The 16177-nt window shown below is 47.1% G+C and overlaps 1 protein-coding gene across 2 annotated transcripts in view; it reads right to left on the bottom strand.

Annotated features, from left to right (window-relative positions):
• LOC140427681 (C2 domain-containing protein 2-like) overlaps positions 1 to 16177 on the bottom strand; it is a 72269-nt gene that overhangs the window by 23426 nt on the left and 32666 nt on the right. For both annotated transcript variants that reach the window (XM_072513174.1, XM_072513173.1), the window contains 4 exons: positions 13302 to 13418; positions 9136 to 9277; positions 6772 to 6880; positions 201 to 265 (listed from right to left, as the gene is read on the bottom strand). In XM_072513174.1, coding sequence (XP_072369275.1) covers positions 201 to 265; positions 6772 to 6880; positions 9136 to 9277; positions 13302 to 13418 — 433 coding nt within the window. The remainder of the gene's footprint in view (positions 1 to 200; positions 266 to 6771; positions 6881 to 9135; positions 9278 to 13301; positions 13419 to 16177) is intronic.

Raw genomic sequence — 16177 nt, 5'->3', positions numbered from 1 at the left:
TTCAACAAAATAAAAGGTCCGAACTAGAGGTTCACTCTGTACAGCAAGGTGCAAACAAACTTCACAAAACCTAACCTGGAAAAAACTAACATTTACATGGCTTCATGTATCAGAGCACTTAATCTCACATGATGAGATGAATGTTCCAATTACAGAAATAATTGGTTGGCACAACCCTAACGATGTTGTCAGCTACGCACTCTCTGAGGGTCTTCCGTCCTCCAAAATCTGCATGTGAAGTTTCTTCGACTTGGCACTCAACTCACTGTTGGATTTTTAAAAAAAAAACAGAGAATGCAGTTAGCCGCCAGTTCCTGGATTCTAAAGCACCTCGCAAATCAATTTAAAACATTCTCCGCCCTCAAATTAAATGCACACACCCACAGCACACCCTCCCTTCCCACCCTCATCTGTGCAAACCTGAGAATTCCAAGTTCCCTTAACTCGGACTTTGTTAATCCCCATTTCCTTTGCCCATCAGCCCTTCAGGCCCCAAGCTCCCGAAACTACTTTGTCACGCTACCTCCTTGCAGGCTGCTTGAAATCTCTCCCCTTGACCAAGCATTTGGTTACCTGACCTAATGTCTCATTCGTTTGCTCAGTGTCAATTTGTGCTCGTTTATGCTCAGCACATCACTGACAGGACCTGACCTGCCAGCACGTTGTCTGACCTGTGATGTAACCGTGTATGGTTATGGCAGCGTGGCACAACCAGGGCCTGTGTTGGGTAACAACATTTCCAATGCTCCAGGAAGGCAAATAGAATGTTGGCATTTACTGCCCGGGCAATGGAATCTAAAAGTAGGGATGCTTTGTTTCAGTTGTACAGGGCACTGGAGAGACCAAAACCAGAGCACTGTGTACAGTTCTGGTCTCCTTATTTAAGAAAGGATAGAAATAAGGCAGCACTGTAGCACAGTGGTTAACACCGTTGCTTCACAGCACCAGGAACCCGGTTCGATTCCCGGCTTGGGTCACTGTCTGTGCGGAGTCTGCACGTTCTCCCCGTGTCTGCATGGGTTTCCTCCGGGTGCTCCGGTTTCCTTCCACAATTCCCGAAAGACCTGTTAGGCGAATTGGACATTCTGAATTCTCCCTCTGTGTATTCGAACAGGCGCTGAAAGGTGGTGATTAGGGAATTTTCACAGTAACTTCATTGCAGTGTTAATGTAAGCCTACTTGTGACAGTAATAAAGATTATTATTATATGTTAGAAGGTTCATTCAACTGATACCTAGACTTATCTTATGAGGAAAGGTTGGGCCTGTATCCATTGGAGTTCAGAAGAATGAAGTGTGATTTTGCGACATACAAGACCCTGAGGGGACTTGACAGGACAGATGTTGTGGGAGAGGCTAGGGCTAGGGGGACACAATTTAGAAATAAGGGATCTCCCATTTAAGACGAAGATGAGAGGAAATGATTTCTCTCAAAGGGTGTCTGTGGAACTCACTCTTACCCAGTGATTATGGAATATTTTTGAGGCAAGGTAGCTAGATGCCCTGATTAGTCAAGAATCTAAAGTTATTGGAGGGAGGTGGAAAGTGGAGTTGAAGCCATAATCATATCGGCCAAGATTTTACTGAATTGAGGAGCAGGTTCGATGGGCCAAATGGCGATGATATAAAAGGTGGTATATAAATGCAAGTTGTTGCACTGTGTATTCAAAAGAGCTGTAATTCATACTCAACAGGCTGGATATTAGCAGGGAGAGAACAGGGTGGTGCAATTTTGAATGTCAGGAAACCCGTCAGAACAGCTTTTTCTCAGGTCCTGTCGAGTTTAACGGCAAAATCCGATCATAATTTTTCATCTCAACCTCCCAGCCGCAGTGAACCAGATCGAGCAAACCAGCTAGCACGTAAGTAGGCCTTCAGTATTGAGCCAGGGGGAGGGAGGGTGAGGGAGAGGGAGGGAGAGGGAGAGAGAGGGAGGGAGATCTGAGGCCAAGTGGGGAAAGAATTAGAAGGGTTTGTTTGGGAGGGCTGGATGAAGCAGGAGAACTGGATCCACCTATATTCTCACCTTCCTATCCAATGGGCATCCTAAGGTCCTGGAAACCTAGCTAGACATGATTAAATTTAGAACAGTGGTTAATCCGGAGACACGCGTCCTTATTATAATATTTGAATGAGCAATCCACCTCCCATGAGGAGCTTGGTTGCCTGCTCCACCTCCATTAAAAACCAAAGTGGACCCACCCCACATGGGACCCAACCCAAATTCAACTGTTTTTGGAGGTCTAATGAGATTGCGTTCCTGCATCCAACCTCTTCAGAAGTTAGTCAATTTTGTACATATTTAAAAACGCATGCAATAAGCTTTCTTTATAACTTGGGAGATGGAAAGAATGATACTTAAGAGCTGGCCTCCCTGGATTTACATCATTGCATCATTCACAGAATTACACTGCTCCTTTCCATGGGATAGCTTCCTCTGGCATCATTAGATGTTGGGCTAAATGAGAATAGGTTTATTATGGAAATTAAATAGAGTGCGCACACACATAAACACGTGCGTACACACAAATGCACACACGTGCATATACACACAAACGCATGCACACACAGACGCACACGCGTGCATACACACACAAACGCATGCACACACAGACGCACCTAAACAAAAAATCTAAGTTATGAACAAAAGCTGCATAGAGTTTCCAGCACTCCAGAGTCGGTCCCTAGGATCGCCCACCAGCCAATCACTGCTGAGATTCACTCGTAACACTGCCACACACACGGAACTTTACATACTGTACAATATGAGTGTGTGTTAATGTGTTACAACCAGGAAACAAACCGAAATAAAATAAAATCCACGCTCGATTGTGTCCATCTGCAATATTACGCAAACCCCCAGAGAGACACCAAGACCACAATGAGGCCACAAAGCGGCAGAGTAGGTAACAAGGTGACAGATGGAGCATAATGAGGGGGAGGGTGAAGCTATGATGCACTATGGCAGTGATAGAAAAGCAGAATTTTCTATTTTGTAAGGTGCAAAATTTGTCAAGGTTCGGAGAAACTGTGGTGTACTCATACACGGAACACAGAGCTAGCATGCAGGTGCAGTAGGCCATTAGGAAGGCGAATGGCATGTCAGCATTTATTACAAGGAGACTGGAGTGCAAGAATAAGGAAGTCTTGCTACAATTATATAGGACTTTGGTGAGATTGCACCTGGAGAACCGTGCTCCGTTTTGGTCTCCATTTGCTACATTACACTAAAAAGTACTTGGCTGGTTGTAAAGTGCTGGCAGATATCTGGTGGTGTGAAAAGCACTCCATAAATGTATTTTTTTTTAAAATATATTTTTAATACGCCTTTGTTATTTTATACCCAAAAAAACTCCAAAAGCACGAAAGTCCAAACAACAGTAACCAAACAATAACCTCAGTATAAATACTCAGCCTTCCCTACATTTAACTTGTATCCAGAGAAGGAGACACAGTTCTTCAATATGCTCATTATGTCCCCCATAACTGGCCCCGGATCCCTCACGTACAGCAGATCATCCGCATACAGGGATACTCTGTTTTCCACCCCACCCCTAACTATCCATCTGTTTGTGGCCCTCAAGGCAATAGCCAGTGGCTCGATCACGAACACTAACCAAGAGGGGGACATAGGATACACCTGCCTCGTCCCCCTACGCAGCCGAAAAGACCCGAAACTCATGATGTTGATATGGACGGCAACAGAAAGAGTCCGGTACAATAACCGCACCCACGACACAAACCCAGGGCCCAACCCAAACCTCTCCAAAACCGCAACGATGTACCTCCACTCGACCCTACCGAATGCTTTTTCTGCATCCAACGACGGGTTTATCTCAGGTTCCAGCCCAGCCGCTGGGTTGAGAACCACATTGAGCAGTCACCTCACACTGAGCGACAGCTTTCGGCCCTTCACAACTCCCGTCTGGTCCTCCCCAAGTACCTCCGGGAGACAGGGTTCCAACCTCAGGAGAAGAGAAGTAGATGTCTGTCAAATGTCGCAGGAAGAGAACCTCACGCCAGAGAATCATTAAATATCCCCTTGAACAATGGAACCAGCTGATCCACAAACGTCTTGTAGAATTCCACTGGGAACCCAACCAGCCCAGGTGCCTTCCCTATCTGCATCTTTCCTAATGCTGTTCGAACCTCCTCCAAACTCAGCGGTGCCTCCAGCTCTTACCCCACCGTGGGAAACACCAGGCCCTCTAAAATCTCTGTCATTCCCAGCTCACATTCTGGCGGCTCTGACCTATAAAGCCCCTCATAGAAGGCTCAAAATGTCCCATGTACCTTATCTGGGGCGGAAACCAGCCTACCCTCTGAATCCCTCACCTGGATAATCCCCCGAGCAGCCTCCTGCCGCCTTAGCTGATGAGCCAACAAACGTTGGCCTTCTCCCCATACACCACCCTCCTCAAACACCTCAGCTGGCGCACTGTCCTCTCCGTAGACAGGTCAAACTGCATTTGCAACTTTTTCCTGTGTGCCAATAATGTTGGATCGCTCGCATACCTAAGGTCCACTCTCAATATCTCATCTACTGACTTCTGGTGTTCAGTCTTGGCCTCCCCGTACACGTGTGCCTTGTACGATATGATCTCCCATCTAATCACCGCCTCCCACAGAGTAGAGGGCGAGACCATCCCATTCTCACTGAACTCTACATATTCCCTAACGGCTCCCGAGACCTGCCCGCAGAGCCCAACCTGCGACAAAAGCCCTACATTCAACGTCCATCCTGTGCGCTGCGTCCGGCCCACCTCCAACACAAGGGACGCGATCTGCCCGAATGGAACAGAGTCCCACAGCGCGCGATTAGCCAGGTGGTTCCTGCCGCTCAGAGCGGCCATTCGGGTAGATCTTGGGCCTCAGCGAGGAACTTGTGGCTGAGGCCGCACTTAGCCCCGTTTTCTGCACTGGCGAGCTTCGCTCACCGGAACTCCTTAGTACAGGGGGAGATCGGAACGCCATTTCAAAATGGAGTCCCAATCTCCCCCCCCCCCCCCCCCCCCCCGACTTCACCCCCACCCCCAAATCAGCGATAAGGGACCCTGCCCCGACACAGGGCACCCGCGGGCCCGATTCCCGTTGCACAAAATATACCAGCTTGGCACCGCCAGGCTGGCACAACCAGGGTGCCAGGATGCCACCCTGCCCAGAGGGCAAGCACCTGAGTGCATCCAATCCCCAGAGAGACCCCCACGAGTGCCATTCGTCTGGTCCCCATTTGTGGGGGTCAGCACTGAACGGTGCTCGCCCAAAGTCTCCCAGACGAGGGAGTTAGATCCCACGCCTTGGTGAGATCTCGGGAATGCCTATTAGTGAGACTAGCTGTCTCATTCTAAAACACAGATTTGCCAGAAAGTGATCCCGCCCACAATGGGTGGGATCCACACTGCAGTGCCTTGCGAGATCACGGTAGATCTTGCAGGGAGTGGAGAGCCGGGTTGATCCCGGAGGCAAGATCTTCCGGCATCTACTGGCCGTGTCACGTTGCTTTTCGGGCGCAACGCAGCCGGTAGATCTCGCCACATGTCTACCTAGTGCGGAGCATGGTCAGAAATGACCACATGCAAATATTCTGCCTTTTCCACCCCGCTGAGAAAGAGTCCTAACCATGACAAGTAACCTATCCCCCAATACACCTCTTGTACTGGGGAAGAAAACGGGAACTCCTTACCCCAGGGTGCATAAACCGCCATGGGTCCACACCTCCCGTCTCCTCCATGAACGCAGCCAGTGAACCGCGATCGCCGAAGTGGCCAACGTTTGAAGAGTGTCTAAATCTGGTATTGCAGCCTACAACCACCGTATAAATGTTACATCATCCCAACATGTTCACGAAGACCACTGACTTTCCCTCCAACGTGCCTGCAACCTCCACGTACCGACCCCCCTGATCAGCCAGGACCTTCGCGTCTGGTAGTGGACCCTTTCATTGACTAAAATCGCCACCTCCCCAATCTTGCCGCCTTGGTTAGCCCCTTCTCCCCCCACAAAACAAACAAACTAGACTCAGTGTGCCTCGCCAAAACTGGCCCAACAAGTCGTAGCGCTGAAAAGCACTCTATAAACGCGCAGGTTTATTCCTTATTGTTACCATATCGAAGGAACGATAAGTTTGTCTTACAGGGGAAGGTTCACTAGAGTGGTTCCTTGGATGAGAGGCTGAGTAAATTGGAGCATCTATACTCTGTGGAGTTTAGAAGAATGGGAGGTGATCTCATTGAAACATGGAATTCGGAATGGGGCTAAACAGGGGATACGCAGAGATTGTTTCCCTTGGCTGGGATCACAATCTGAGGAAAAGGGTCCAGCATTTAAAACAGAGAGGGAAAAAGTCTTTAATTCATGGAATTGCGAATCTTTGAAATTCTCTACACCAAAGAGTTGCAGAAGCGCCATCACTGGATAAAGGTAAGGCTGGGATTGAAGGATCTTTATCTTTCCGGGAATCAAGAGATATGGGAAGTTCTGGGGAAGTGGTGAGGCAGAAGATTGACCAGAATCATGTTAAAAGGAGGGGCCAAGTCATCTGCACCTTCTTCTATTTTTGATGTGTTTAAGACTGCAGAAACAGTATAAAAATACATCAAGTTTTATTTAGTGGCTCTTGCCTCTTTCGGAGATGGGCTATTAACAACTTAAAAACACAATCCACAAAACTATTTTCAAACTGAACGAAACTCAGGAGCAAAAGGACAACCGCCAGAAATGCAGAACAGCGAGAAAAGTGTCCGTTTAAAATGAACGGAAACACCATACTCACAACACAAACTGCTGGTCCCACAAGGGGCTGAAAATGCTGCTCATCACGGAGCTGGTGGCTTTTTGCACTGGATTGTCCAACTCTACAACACAGTACGGATGAACACGCTCTGACAATACAAAACACATTCAGAACATTGAATGCATGCAGTGACCGTAAAGCAGAAACTACTTAATGCAATCGCCGCTTCGAAATAATACATAACAATAATAAAAATAATAACAAACAGAATTTTAAGTAAATAAATTATAAATTCTTTGTTGAATTCACATGGCGCGCCCTCAGTGATATTGGCCAGAAGTACCTATTGAAGGAGAACCACAATGAACGTGAAGCAGTTCAAGGGTCCTTGGTTAGAATTGACTGGTGGGATCCACTCCCTGCTCCGTTGTAAATTGTCTGAAATAAGAACATAAGAATTAGGAGCAGGAGTAGGCCATCTGGCCCGTCGAGCCTGCTCCGCCATTCAATGAGATCATGGCTGATCTATTTTGGACTCAGCTCCACTTTCCAGCCCGAAAACCATAACCCTTAATCCCATTATTCTTCAAAAAACTATCTATCTTTATCTTAAAAACATTTAATGAAGGAGCCTCAACTGCTTCACTGGGCAAGGAATTCCATAGATTCACAACCCTTTGGGTGAAGAAGTTCCTCCTAAGCTCAGTCCTAAATCTACTTCCCCTTATTTTGAGGCTATGCCCCCTAGTTCTGCTTTCACCCGCCAGTGGAAGCAACCTGCCCGCGTCTATCCTATCTATTCCCTTCATAATTTTATACGTTTCTATAAGATCCCCCCTCATCCTTCTAAATTCCAAAGAGTACAGTCCCAGTCTACTCAACCTCTCCTCATAATCCAACCCCTTCAGTTCTAGGATTAACCGAGTGAATCTCCTCTGCACACCCTCCAGCACCAGTACGTCCTTTCTCAGGTAAGGAGACCAAAACTGAACACAATACTCCAGGTGTGGCCTCGCTAACACCTTATACAATTGCAGCATAACATCCCTAGTCTTAAACTCCATCCCTCTAGCAATGAAGGACAAAATTCCATTTGCCTTCTTAATCAACTGGTTCACCTGTAAACCAACATTTTGCGACTCATGCACTAGCACACCCAGGTCTCTCTGCACAGCAGCATGTTTTAATATTTTATCATTTAAATAATAATCCCATTTGCTGTTATTCCTACCAAAATGGATAATCTCACATTTGTCAACATTTTATTCCATCTGCCAGACCCTAGCCCATTCACTTAGCCTATCCAAATCCCTCTGCAGACTTCCAGTATCCTCTGCACTTTTTGCTTTACCACTTATCTTAGTGTCGTCTGCAAACTTGGACACATTGCACTTGGTCCCCAACTCCAAATCATCTATGTAAATTGTGAACAATTGTGGGCCCATCATTGATCCCTGAGGGACACCACTAGCTACTGATTGCCAACCAGAGAAACACCCATTAATCCCCACTCTTTGCTTTCTATTAATTAACCAATCCTCAATCCATGCTACTACTTGACCCTTAATGCCATGCATCTTTATCTTATGCAGCAATCTTTTGTGTGGCACAAATAGCTGATAGGTTATATTTCCACACATACTGCAAGCTGTAAATCTCTGGCAGCTTCATTAGTATGCCCATACTTTCCATCCAGCACAGCCTGTGAGACAGCCTTACTTCCATTATTTAATTTTGTTTTCCAAAAATACTTCGCCATTAGGTCTTGAATGAAAATAAATTAATTCTCCCGATTTCACATGTCCCTTATTCATTGAACTAAGGTTCAGAGTGTTTGTTCCCAAAAACCGGCAAGATCTGCCGGCACGGACTCAATCCCGAGACAGCCCAGTTTGAGGCATTGTAGCTGAAAAGCAATTCGAATAAATGGCATTTGTTGCCAAGTTAAGGAATTTTCTTCTCAAACCTCTAGCTCTTCATCTTCAAAAACTAACTCGGTTTTCTCTCCCCACAGATGCTGCCAGACCTGCGGAGGTTATCCAGCACCCTCTATTCAGGTTTTACTCTGGTCTCTTCGTCCTCCTTGGTGACGCTACCGCTAGCTCTGATGTCTTCTTTCGCGGCTCAGTGTCAAACTTTACTCAATAATGTTCCACCAAAGTGCCATGGGATGGTTTATTAAGTTGAGGGCGCCATATAAATTCCAAGTCTGATTTGCTTGTGAAATAGCTAAACTTCCTAGTTGTCAATAGGGCGGCATATAATGCACAAGTTGGTAATTTGCACACAGCCTCACCGTTGCTGCTCCTATCACCAGCTTTACAGCGCGGTTTTGCGTTTTACACAGTATCTGCTTGGCAAGACCTGGCAGCACTCAAATATCACGTGACTATCTTTGGTTACCTGCGACATCAGGGTCAGCAAGATTGTCCACTTTAATGATCTTCACAAGAAGCTTTCGCTCATGAGCTCTTGGCGGCTTTGGAGGTGAGCAAACCTGAGAGTTCAACTCTGCACTTGGCAAAGTTTGAGGAACTGACAAATTCTAAAGCGAAAGGAGGGAGGAAGAGAAAAGATACACAAGAAATAAATTAGACCTTCCATTGGTAAATTACACCGGAAATACTGTGATTGAACCTAAACCATTAATGCCAGTAGGCAAAGGATGATTAATGGTTTACCCAATAATAAAACCGTCCAATGCTATCCAATAGTCTGCATAACCTGGTGGTTGATCTTGAAGGCAGATGAATAGTTATGTATGCATGGTGTAAAGCAGATACAATTAAAGCTGGCGGGTATGGATGATTCAAAAATCACAGAATTGTTACAGCACCGGCGGCCACTTGGCCCGCCGTGTCTGCACCTAGTTCCGTTCCCCTGCCTTCTTTCTCCCTGCAGTCCTGCACATTCTTCCATTTCAGATAATAATCCAAATCCCTCTTCAAAGACTCGGCTGAAGCTGCGGCCACCACAGTCTCAGGCTGTGCGTTCCAGGTCTTCACCACTCGCTGGGAGAAAACGGTCCTCACGTCTCCATTGCTTCTTTTGCCAATTAAGTTCAATCTGCGCCCTCTTGTTTTCAATCCTTCCGCCCACAAGAACCATTCCCCCCCCCCCTCGGTAACTCTCTCAGTCCTCTCACGATTTTGAATAATACCATTAAATCTCCTCTCGACCCTCTCTCTCTCCCAGGAGAACAGTCCCAATCTACCGACATGGCTGAAGTTCATCACCCCGGGAACTGTTCTTGCAAACTTTGGCTGCACCCTGGCCAACGCCTGCAAATCCTTCCTAACGCATGGTGCCCAGAACTGGACGCAATGCTCCAGTTGATGCCGAACCGTTGTTTGATACAAGTTCAACATAACCTTCTCGCTCGTGAACTCTATGCTCCATCTAACAAAGTTTATTTTACCGTATACTTTATTAACCACTCCCTCAGCTGTCCTGCCACCTTCAATAACTTATGCACATCTACCCCCAGGTCTTGCACCCCCTTTAGATTTGTACCCTTTATTCTTTCAACAAGAAAGATTCCCCACTTATGCAACGTCCATAAGAGCATCCAAAACTATCATAGAATTTACAGTGAAGACCATTCAGCCCATCGAGTCTGCACCGGCCCTTGGAAAGAGCACCCGACTTAAGCCTCACACCTCCACCCTCTCCCCTTTATCCCCGTAACCCCACTTAACCGTTTTGGACACTTAATGGCAATTTATCATGGCCAATCCACCCAACCTGCACATCTGTGGACTGTGGGCGGAAACCGGAGCACCCGGAGGAAACCCACGCAGACAAGGGGAGAACGTGCAAGGGGAGAGCCGGAAATTGAACCTGGGACCCTGGAGCTGTGAAGCAACTGTGCTAACCACTGAGCTACCGTGCTGCTCCCAAGCTATTCCCCGTGCTAGCCTCACCTAATACGTTGTCCCATTTAGTATTCTTTGTTTCTACCTGTTCCCCACTGCAGGGATTGCGCAGTTATCCATCCAATACAAGAACCTACCACAAAAAAACCCAAATCAGCTTCCTTCCCTTTCATCTTCAGCCATGTCAACTTGCACCCAAGCTCCCAAAGCTCTCTTTCTATGACGCATCTGCTCTCTTGCTTCACTAAATGCTCCCCCCTCACAAACCCTCATCTGTTGTTTTTCACTCCTTGACCTCACACATCGCCAAGATCTCAACAAATAGGAATGTGATCTCCTCCTGGTCTTCTTTAAACACGCTCCCATTTGTCTTCAGCATCTCCACCCTTGGCCCCACTGACTGTGGAAGGGAAAGCTAAATCTTCAGGGCCCCCACACGTTCACACAAGTACTGTTGGCTGGCTCCCTGACATTGGTTTTCAACAGGCTCAATCCTGTCAAATCACTGTGTTTCCCAGTGCGGTTGCGCCTCACCTGTCTCACCTCAACCATGATGTGCCAAAGGAATCAAACTAACACACAACTGGTTAAATCATCCACCAATGGATCTGGGTTAAACATGGTCAGCTTTCTTGGAGCAAAAGGGAGAACCAGACTGGCCAATGCTCTTGCTAGCTGGATCCGCTACATCCAACCTCTATGAAGGCACACTAACCCCACTTTCCCAGAGGCTTAGGAAATTACCGATTCACACAGACTGCCCAGCCAACAACTCAAATTTCAATCCCTCCAACGCCTCATTTTATTTCATCTCTGCAACCTTTTCCTGCTATCCTACCTCGTGCACATCTCCTCTTTCCCCTCACATCCCAACACTGGTGACAAGACCACCTGGTCTTATCCTACGGAATTCCTTCCATAACCCCTGCCGCCTCTACATCTCTGCTTTCACAATGCCACGCTGGAATTGAACAATATTTTTTGCCTCCTCCCCAATCGTTCCACCCTCTCCTCCTTCATTCTACTGTAATAATTAAGTTCCGAAGAAAAATTCTCTACGCAGGAACATGGCTGAGCCATTCTGCGACTTGAGCCGGTCCCACACTTCCGTGAAATCACCGATCCCTATCCTATTTTCATAGTTTGTGTGCAGTGTGCATCTCACTCAGTTTCTTGCTTCATCAACAACAGCTTATATTTACATAGCACCTATAACGCCACGAAGCATCCCAAGTCGTTACAGAGGAGCAATGTAAATAAATACGACACTGAGCCATAGAATCACTAAGGAGCAAGAGGGTAGCTAGGGAGCGAGTAGGCCCACTCAAGGACAAAGCGGGGAAGTTATGCGTGGAGTCAGAGGAAGTGGGTGAGAGCCTTAATGAGTGCTTTGCATCGGTACTCACCAAGGAGAGGGACAACACGGATGTTGAGGTTAGGGATGGGTGTGTGGCTCTCTGGGTGTGTCTTAGAGGAGAAATGCATGGTGGGGAAGTATGCAAATAACAATACAGCACAGGAACAGGCCATTCGGCCCACAAGGCCTGAGCCGATCACGTGTCCTATCCAGATCAACCGCCTGTACCCTTCTGTACCCCGTCTATTCAGATAAGTCTTAAAGGTCGCTAACTCTTAAAGGTGCCTCAACCACCTCAGTTGGCAGTGCATTCCAGGCCACCACCATCCTCGGTGTAAAAAACTTTCCCCACACATCTCCACTGAATCTATCCTCCTCACCTTGAACTTGTGCCCCCTTGTAATTTTCAATTCCACCCTGGGAAAAAGCCTCCAACTGTTCACCCTATCCATACCCCTAATCATTTCATAAACTTCTATCAGGTCGCCCCTCAGCCTCCGTCTCTCTAGGGAGAGCAGACCACCGGGCAAGGTCCCACCTAATAGTCACCATCAGCTATGGAAAGTTGGCCGCATGTAGCTGTCTGAAAGAGGGGCACATTGACATTCCCAGTCATTTAAATCCCAAGGGGGGAGCATCTGATTGGGAACTTAGCAAGAGGAGGGGGCTTACCCTTCAACACCGCCCCCTCCCCTCACCAGCATAGCCTCTGACTCAGTAAAATTCATCTTATAACCGGAGAAGGCACTAAATCTATCCTCAATCGGGTGAAACTGGTTAAGATGAACACTTTGCTGTGGTTTTTATTTTTATCTCAGTGCCGAATGCTCTTTTTGCCGAAATTGTTCTTTATGGGGGTGGATAGGTTGGTTTAATCGATTGTGTGGGCAGATAAGGTGGCAGGGATTCGGAAGACGGTGATTCAGAGAGCGCGACAGTCAGGGGGCTTGGCCCTGCTGAAACTGTTATACTATTATTGGGTGGCGAACGCAGAGTAGGTGTGGGGTTGGAGCAGGGAGACGGAGGCTTTGTAGGCTTATATTAAAGGGTAGCTGGGGTTAATGGGTCACCGAGATCGGCTTATGTAGGGTGCTCTTTCGAAGAGCCGGTGCAGATTCGATGGGCCAAATGGCCTCCTTCTGCACTGTAGGGATTCTATGATCTAAAGAAACGTGTTTTGCATGGATATCAGCTAGCAATGTAACCAAGGCACAATTGCACACACACACCACACAAAAATGTGGCAAATTCCAGGCTGAACTGCGAAAGCTGAGGGCCTCACAGTAAATTTTCACTTTAGAAATTGGACAATGCAGGCTGAAAAATCTCATACTAACTTGGCTTTCCTTCAAAGGTGCAGCCTTCATACTCAGCAAGACCCTAGGACGGGCAGAAGTCAGCATGTCCTGTAACAATGTATAGATAGTCTCCTGGTACGTATCCTCTTCGTCCACCTATTTCAGATTAACAAACAGTGGCATAGTCAAAGCTGCACGTTGAGAGTCAATTCCATTACTTACCTTAAACAGTGAAGTTTTGGAAGATCCCGGCTTGAGTGGATTCCGGGATATCACAATCCCACTCCGTTTCACCCAGCTGACTGAATTACTATAGCTTTAAGAAGTTACCCAATTAAAGACAATCTGAGAAAACACTGGAAGTAGTTCTTGTCAGAGTCATTCCTGTTTATTCACTTTGTTCCCATTTTCTTTTCTTTTATTATTTTTGGTCCGTGGACCCGTAATTGGAACATGTCTTTTACATAGATTACATAGAACATACAGTGCAGAAGGAGGCCATTCGGCCCATCGAGTCTGCACCGACCCACATTAATCCCTCACTTCCACCCAATAACCCCTCCCAACCCTTATGGACACTACGGGTAATTTAGCATGGCCAATCCACCTAACCTGCACGTCTTTGGACTGTGGGAGGAAACCGGAGCACCCGGAGGAAACCCACGCGGACACGGGGAGAACGTGCAAACTCCGCACAGACAGTGACCCAGCGGGGAATCGAACCTGGGACCCTGGCGCTGTGAAGCCACAGTGCTAATCACTTGTGCTACCGTGCTGCCCTACGGTCTTTAAGCAGAGGACTCAAGCTGAAGCAAGCTGCTCGTCAGGACAGCGTGTTCCAGGTTTTGTATTTAGGAGACAGAAAATCAGATTCGTCGGCGTTGAGTGAATCTTTGGCACCGGCTTTGGAAGAAGTTGGTTCGATTGGCTAACTGGCAATCGGTGAGTTGCCCAGGACAGTGTTCTGCCTGACAACAGTCAGTAACTGGTTCCTGCGTGATGCTTTCTGAGAGAGCTTGGCAGAAGTGTTTAGACCTTGGAAGTGAAAAATGATACTCTCTCTCTCTCTTCTCGCTGAAGAAAGTACTGCTTTGTTATTCTACAATCAGTGAATGCCTGGCACATCTTTGCTGTAAACCTGAAATGATCCTGAGTCTACAGAGAAAGTAGACAATGACAGGGAAAACCATCTCAAGCCTAGAAGGAAGTACCACCGAAACGAAAGATTGAACTCCAGAACGATAAAGCAAAGGACCTCAGGTTTTTTTAAATCGTGTTGCAACGCTGGGCCAAGTGGGGCTGGAGTTGACCGCACACTAGCCCAGGTGTCGTGACATTTTGTAATCTTTTTATTTCATTCATGCCACATGGGAATTGCCCATTCCGATTTACCCTCGAGAAGGTGGCAGTGAGCTGCCTTCTTGAACTGCTGCAGTCCACATGCCGTAGGTACCCCCAAAGTGCTGTAGGGAGGGAGTTCCAGGATTTTGACCGAGCAACAATGAAGGAATGGCAATATATTTCCAAGTCAGGATGGTTGGTGAGTTGGAGGGGAACTTCCTGATGGTGATATTCCCAGGCATCTGCCACCCTTGTCCTTCTAGATGGCAGTGGTTGTGGGTTTGGAAGGTGCTGTCTAAGGAGCCTTGCTGATTCCCTACAGTGCATCTTGCAGATGGTACACAATGCTGCCACTGTACGTCGGTCGAGAGAGTGAATGTTTGTGGAAGGGATGCTTTTTGCTGGGTGGTGTCAACCTTCTGGAGTGTTGAGCTGTTCACCTTGGCAAATAAAGAGCATTCCATCACATTCCTGACTTGGATCTGGTAGCATAGTTGTTAGCACTATGGCTTCACAGCGCCAGGGTCCCAGGTTCGATTCCCGGCTTGGGGCACTGTGTGCGAAGTCTGCACGTTCTCCCCGCGTCTGCGTGGGTTTCCTCCGGGTGCTCCAGTTTCCTCCTCAAGTCCCGAAAGGCGTGCTATTAGGTAATTTGGGCATTCTGAATTCTCCCTCTGTGTACCCGAACAGGCGCCGGAGTGTGGCGACTAGGGGCTTTTCACAGTAACTTCATTGCAGTGTTAATGTAAGCCTACTTGTGACAATAAAGATTATTATAGATGTATATTTATATTATATGTATGGCTAATCCTGTTCACAGTCTGCACAATGGTAATCCCCAAGATGTTGAAAGTTGAGGAGTCAGCAATGGCAATGCCAATGGATGACAAGGCGCGGTGGTTAGATTCTCCCTTGTTAGAGATGGTCATTGTCTGGAACCTTTCAGCCCAAGCTGGATACTGTCTAGGTCTTGCTGCATTAAGACTGCTTCGATATCTCAGGAGTTAGATGGTGCTGTCACCAGCGAACATCCCCACTTCTGAACTTATGACGAAAGGAAGGTTATTGATGAAGCTGAAGATGGTTAGGCCTAGGGCAACACACTGAGGAACTCCTGCAGTGATGTCCTGGAGCCGAGATGACTGGCCTGCAATCACCACAGACATCTTCCTTTGAGCTGGGTATAACTCCAGCCAGCAGAGGGTATCCCACCCGATTCCCACGGACTCCAGTTTCGCTATTATAGGGCAACTTGGAAGATGACAAATTCTGGAATTTAACTCCAATCTATATCTTTGAACAAGCAACTTAAATTTGAACTGGCAGATACTCTGGCCTCGAATATCTAATACGTAGACAGTATCGAATATATAGAAAATAGATATACTGCGAGAATCACTTCATCCAGTATTTTGTACTTCAATTTAATTTGCAATTTTGAAGCTCTGCAGGCTGAGCATCAATGCAGCACCTTAGAAGACATTGTGAGGGAGATAAAGAACAGAGCAATTGGATTGGATTTGTTTATCACGTGTACAGAGGTACAGTGAAAAGCATTTTTCTGCGAGCAGCTC

This window comes from Scyliorhinus torazame, chromosome 8, assembly GCF_047496885.1.
Source record: "Scyliorhinus torazame isolate Kashiwa2021f chromosome 8, sScyTor2.1, whole genome shotgun sequence".
Taxonomy (NCBI): Eukaryota; Metazoa; Chordata; class Chondrichthyes; order Carcharhiniformes; family Scyliorhinidae; genus Scyliorhinus; species Scyliorhinus torazame.
The sequence above is the reverse complement of the archived record's forward strand: the minus strand, read 5'-3'. Positions and strand labels throughout refer to the sequence as shown.